At 34.5% G+C, this 6,486-nt stretch overlaps 1 protein-coding gene across 1 annotated transcript; it reads right to left on the bottom strand.

Moving 5' to 3' along the window:
• Positions 1-3,004: 3,004 nt before the first annotated feature.
• LOC127096412 (anthranilate synthase beta subunit 2, chloroplastic) lies at positions 3,005-6,112 on the bottom strand. The gene is made up of 8 exons (XM_051034982.1): positions 5,898-6,112; positions 5,646-5,806; positions 5,046-5,116; positions 4,884-4,921; positions 4,643-4,753; positions 4,405-4,504; positions 3,923-4,058; positions 3,005-3,484 (listed from the first exon to the last, which is right to left on the bottom strand). The coding sequence occupies exons 1-8, from the start codon at positions 6,007-6,009 to the stop codon at positions 3,383-3,385; spliced, it is 831 nt and encodes a 276-aa protein (XP_050890939.1). The 5' UTR covers positions 6,010-6,112; the 3' UTR covers positions 3,005-3,382.
• Between the last annotated feature and the right edge of the window lie 374 nt (positions 6,113-6,486).

Genomic DNA, 6,486 nt, shown 5'->3' with positions numbered 1-6,486 from the left:
CTACACTTCTATTAAGTCACCATCTACATCAACTGCTTGATATGTAAATCTCTCATATCCAACTAGCCTTGTCGACTCAGTTGTTGCTCTAGTCGATCTTCTAACATTTTTCTTAGGCGGATTTTCATTTCGATTTATTGTGACTTTGGTTTGTTGGCCTTCTTCAAACAATTGTGACTGTATCCGACTCCTGCCGAACTGACTCTTGACTCCAATCCCATTCCTTGCTTCCATCCACTAGAACATCTCGAATGATCACTAGTTTATCATCATTTATTGAATACAACTTGTATGCATCAGTCAATGATAACATATGAGCATCATTGTCTGACTTCTATCATCTAGTTTCTTCCTCAATTGTTCAGGTACATGCCTGAAGCACATTGATCTAAAAACTCTAAGATGACTAACATTCAACTTCCCACCTGTCCAAGCTTCATAAGGAGTCTTCTCGACCATCTTCTTGGTTGGACATCTATTTAGAATGTATATTATTGTCGAAGCTACTTCAGCCTAAAATCTTTTTGGCATATCTGTAGCTTTCAACATGCTCCTAATCATGTTTAGTATACTTCGATTCTTCCTCTCAGTTATGCCATTATGCTAAGGTGTATAGGGTGCAATGGCTTCATGCTCTATGCCTTCCTCATTGCAAAATCTAGCAAATTCTCGAGAAGTGTATTCACCACCACCATCAGTTCTCAATTTCTTTAACTTGCATCCACTTTGCTTTTCGACATGCAATTTGAATTTCTTGAACTGTGTGAATACCTCACTCTTCCTTTCAATAAGATAAATTCACATATCCCTAGTGAACTCATCTATAAAGGTTAGGAAGTACTAGTTACCTCCATTCAACATCACTTCAAATGGTCCACACACATCAAATTGAACTAACTCTAGCTTTTTCTTAGACCTCATTGACAAGTCATGCTTGAATTCTTTCCTAGCCTGCTTTGCTTTGCAACATTCCTCATACACCATCTTCTTCTGGTTGAGCATACCTAAAATTATGAAGTTTAGATGTTCATACCTATGATGCCACGATCAGTTCTTGTCTTCTTCTGCAGTCGAAGCAAGACACTTGTGATCAACTGGATTGATCTCTACTTTGAAGGTCTTGTAGTTTGTCAAGGGTGCCTTCAGACTCAGCATGTCATCACTAGGATACACCTTCATATGATTCTTTTCTATCTTCATGTTGTACCCTTTCTCAAGTAATTGACATACACTTATCAAGTTACTTATCATCGACTATACATACAACACATCAGTGATGCTGGCTTTTCGACCATCCTTCCTGACAACTAAAATATATCATTTTCCATCTGATGTAATGTGACTGCCATCTGCAAACTTTATCACTTTCTCGATTGATTCATCTAGCTTGGTAAATCAGGTTTTATTTCCAGTCGTGTGGTTACTGCATCCCGAATCTAGGTACGACATGTTGATTTGCTCAGTGTTCAACTGAGTGTTGGCCATGAGTAACACATCGCCAGAATCACTATCTTTAACATGTGCATACTGCACTTTATCATTATATTACACTTCTTCATTATATTGCACTTCATCATTATATTTTGCATGTGCTTCCTTCTTTCTTCGACAGTCTCGAGCATAGTGACCAAACCCTTAACAGTTGTAATATTGCACCTCCTTCATGTCAACTTGCTTCCCATAATACTTGTTGCTCATGCCTTTCTTGATCGAATCAGAGTGATTCTTTGAGTTCTTGCTTGACTTCTCATCATATGCAAGATTCTTACCCTTCTCTTTTCCAGATTTCTTGATAAATCTTATCTATAGTGCATGTTCAACCAACTTCTCCCTTTCTGAGTTCCTCTGCTTCAACCTCATCGCATGAGTCTCGAATAAAGCTTGAAGTTCTTCTAACTTCATCTCAGCTAGGTTCTTGGACTCTTCAATTGACACTACAATTTAATTAAATTTTGCAGTCAGAGATCTAACATTTTCTCAACTTCTACAAATCGTTGATTGATTCACCATACAACTTCATCTTATTCGTTAGTAGCACCACATGTGAAAGATATTCTGGAATTGATTCATCTTCCTTCATCTGAGTCATCATGAATTGCTTTTTCAACGTCTACAACTTCACCCTTTTTCAGTTTTTCATTTTCGTTGACAAGCTTTTCAACTTGTCCCACACTCCTTTTGCCGTTTTTTCTTCAATAATCTTCTCAAACACATTAGAATCCATACATTGGTGAATTAAGAACATATCTTTTCCATCTTTCTTTCTTCGTTTCTTGTGCGCAGCTTGTTGAGCATCATCTACATTCGCTTTCAATCTCGGTACTCCATCATTTACCATTTCATACACATCTTAAAATCTACGGATGATCTTCATCTGCGCAACCCACTGTTCATAGTTCTCCCCTTTGAAAACCGGTAGACTCGCTAAAAATTGTGTTGATGTTGTTGTTCCGTTTGCCATTACAGATTCTCTCTGAATCACAAACAGACTTCCTGATATCAATTTGTTTGAACAAAATTTTTAAGAAAGACGAAAGACAGAGAAGAATAAGAGAGAAAAGAAAGAATACTGAAAAATTGAATTATGAAAAATTAGGATCGAGTATAGTTCTGTTTCCATCATACATGACCCTTTATATAGTCAACTAAGGTCCAGACCCAAACTATACAAATCGACCCAAATCTAAAACGAACAAAATGTAAAATACAAAATTATTACATTTCGATACTACTATATGTTGTATTTGACTTTGCCGAATACAGTTGACTACAACAACATCGACTAGCTGCTTCAACCTAGTCAAATACTAGCTATCAATCAAAACTTATGAATTACAACTTCTAACCATTTCTACAAATTAGATGGAAGTCTAAACTATCAAAATAAGGATATTGAGCCAAACAATTTCTCACAATTCAGATCACATACCCATTCCTATGAGTATGATGGAAGTATATATTCACAAAATAATGTATAGAAAGTGCTGAAAATATTTTATAGAAATGGACTAAAATAAACTGTTTTATAGAAAGTGCATTTTTGCACTTATATTTTATATAAAAATGGACTAAAATAAAGTGTTTCATAGAAAGTACTGAAAATATAAATGGTTTCTGACATTCCTATGATATGCTTGAATGCACTAGTAAAAGATTATCCTAAACATGTGAGGAAAGATACACTTGTTTTAAATTTCAACTTAACCATTCCTAAAAATTTCAGGGAAATCCTATGTTGACCAAGTTTCTTTTCCCAGCCATGCTTCAGAATTGTAAACTACTTGACAAATAAGTTATCTATGATTTATTCATTTTTTTGTTATTAATTCTATTCTGGTTTACAGAACTTCAAACTAAATTCAGCATTGATGGAAGTATTAGCTCAAGAACTAGTAGCCCCCTTTTTCTCTATAAGCTTCACAAAGTTGCGGACGATCGTCTTGCCCTCAGGGGTTATAATGCTCTCTGGATGAAACTGAACACCCTATAGTTGCAAAGAAATGTAAAATTAATGAGTGAAAAAGGGAGATAAATTACAAGTTCAAAGAGAAAAGGATGAACTTAAAATCAACAGATTCAATCTTCAATCTGGTTTTGAAAATATGGCTATTAAGTATAGAAACAAAACAGTGTGAGGGATAGATGACAGGATACAAAGGTTGCAGAAGTCCATAATAATTGCTTATTAATGGTAGAATAAATTGCTTTTAATGTATGTGATTCAATTTGACAAAACAGGAGATTAAACCCGTTCTATAACAAGCGTCGGTATCAGAGTCACGAAAGTGTCTGACATGACACTGACACACATCAGACACTAGACATGCATTTGATCTGAAGTGTCGGTGCTACGTGAAAGTTACAGATTAAATTCATGGACCCTGCGATGACAGACTGGACAAGAGGAAGAATAAGTTGTTACCTGCATATGCCGATATTTCTTGTGGCGAACAGCCATTATGAGACCATCTTCAGTCCACGCAGTTACCTCAAGTTCATCATGAGGAAAGCTCTCCTTTTCAATTACAAGGCTGTGATATCTTGCAGCCAAGAAAGGACTGAAAATGATATTGAAGTTAATGAAGCCAAAGAGTTCAAAAGCATTTATAAGCGAACGGTAAGTAGCTGCTGAGTACTTAACCAATTATAGTTCAAAATTGCGGTACACAATTGCAATTGCAGTCGCAATATAATGGTTATTGAGATTTCCGCAACGATATCACAGTCGCAATTATGTCCAAATTGAATGCAATTTACCTCAACATAAAGGTTCACGACATAACTGCAACTGCGAGCCCAATCGCAGTTTAAAACCATAAACCAGTCCTAAACTATATCATAGTGTATGAGAGAAAAGGCAACAACAGATAAAGCTTCCCAAAAGTAATAAAATTTAAAACCTACTTTGGTAGTCCAGCAAGTGATCCATCTTCTCCTTTCTCGTCATAATAAACCAGAGAACTTTTTCCATGCATTACACCATAAGGAGAACGAACAATTTTCCCTGCACGAGACAAAAGAACTAGTATTTATCCAATTGAAAACTACACACAAATACACACGTCAAGAAAATTTTACATTGAATTATGAGCCTGATCGTTGGAAGTTTTCACTGAGAATACAAGGAATTTGTATGACTCACCGCCAAAAGCCTCTCCCATGCACTGCAATCCCATGCATACACCAAACACAGGTACAATTGGTCCAAGTTCCAAAACTGTTTGCAATGATATGCCTGAATCTTGAGGTGCTCCTATAAGGAAGAAACAACGCACATTAGAAGTCTTGATGTCTTTAGTTCATTGATCATATCTAAGCTTTTTCCTTATTTTATTCGTCTAAAAATTAAAAATAATAGAAATTCTGAAGAGGGCAATCTCTACCTGGCCCGGGTGAAATCAGCACTCCTCTTGGATTTTTTCTATTCAAAATAAATAAAACACAATCGCTTATTGCATCAGAAACTTTAAAGAATATGTATCATACCAAAAACAGCTTCATCAATAAGAAAATATTAGACATGCATAAACAGCAAAACGATTTACCTTTTCAACTCCTCCACCGTTAACTCGTCATTTCGGTAGACCTCAAAGTGAACTCCTAACTCGCCCATATACTTCAAAAGTAAATGAAACAATATTAGAATAACCAATTTTGTTAAACAAAGAAGCACGTCAAGTACAAATACAATAAAAGATTACATCCAAAACCTCTTAATTGCCCTTTTCTCGAAAGAAAAAAAACCCGCAAAGAATCTCAAACATATGAATCTTCTGGTACATATTACAAAAATTCGAGACTCTTTTACATTAGATCAAGGAAACTTGGTTAAACTACTTTTTCCCATTCACCATATTAGGGTGACCAATAGAAGAAAAAAAGTCACAGCTAAAGCTTAACTTGATTCTTTTGAAAGGTAACATGCAAAAAGCACAATTGCCTGAAAATAGAAATCTCAATTTCCTGCCAATTCCACAATTTATTATTGCAATTGTGGCTATAACATGAAGTTTTTTTTAGGGTTTTTACAACCATGCCATGACACAACAGTAACTACATTGCAAATTTTCACACAAAAACTGACACAAACGACAGATTCATCAATCATCAAGCTTAACTTTCAGTTTCAACAGAAAAACACAAACCTGGCAAAGATTATATGTAAAGCTATCATAGTTATCAATAACAACAATCGGATCATTGGATTTTTCAACTGAAACACTTTGCTTCGAATTGACTTCCAATACACCTGATGAAGACGCTTTCAGCACAGCCCATTTTGCCCTCTTCGCCTCAAAACGCAAATCTGCCAAAAAAAAAATCAAACTTTACCTCAAAAACAATTAACAGATAAAAAAACATAATTCATAATTATAAAGAAAACAAAAAAAGAGTACTTGAGGGAAGTTGTGTGTGGTTTATGAGAGGCTGAGGAGATTGATTGGGGTTTAGAAAAAGAGATGGGTTTGGTTGAAGAAGTGAAATGCGAGAAATGGATGTTGCTGCCATTGTTGCTTAATGCACCCCCCAACTCGCCCTAGTGTATGTTGATTTATGTCTTCTTCAAAACCAACTTATTTAACTATTTATAACGGTTCTTTGCATCTAAGTTATTTTATTTTAAGAAATTTCATATCCACTCTATCTATAATCTATAATCTATGACTAACTTTTTGCTTTCTATTAATTTTACCTTTAAAAAACTTACATATTCTTATCTGAAACTAATAATATTATCTTTTACATAATTTTTTATTATTAACTTTTTATCATAATATTTAATATTTATAAATATATTGTTTCTAGATGTGTGAATCTGAATCTGGATCAAAACATTAAGATGTAAACTCATACATATAAATTTTCTCACCGAAATTTGATTTACTAATTTGAATTTCTTTGGTCTATTCAAATTAATTTTATCCAAATTAATATGTATGTTAAAAAATAATAATTCTATTAATAATGTACTCAAGAGTTTAGAAG

Source organism: Lathyrus oleraceus, chromosome 6 (genome assembly GCF_024323335.1).
Source record: "Lathyrus oleraceus cultivar Zhongwan6 chromosome 6, CAAS_Psat_ZW6_1.0, whole genome shotgun sequence".
In the NCBI taxonomy this organism is placed as follows: domain Eukaryota; kingdom Viridiplantae; phylum Streptophyta; class Magnoliopsida; order Fabales; family Fabaceae; genus Lathyrus; species Lathyrus oleraceus.
This window is presented reverse-complemented; position numbering and strand designations above follow the sequence as displayed.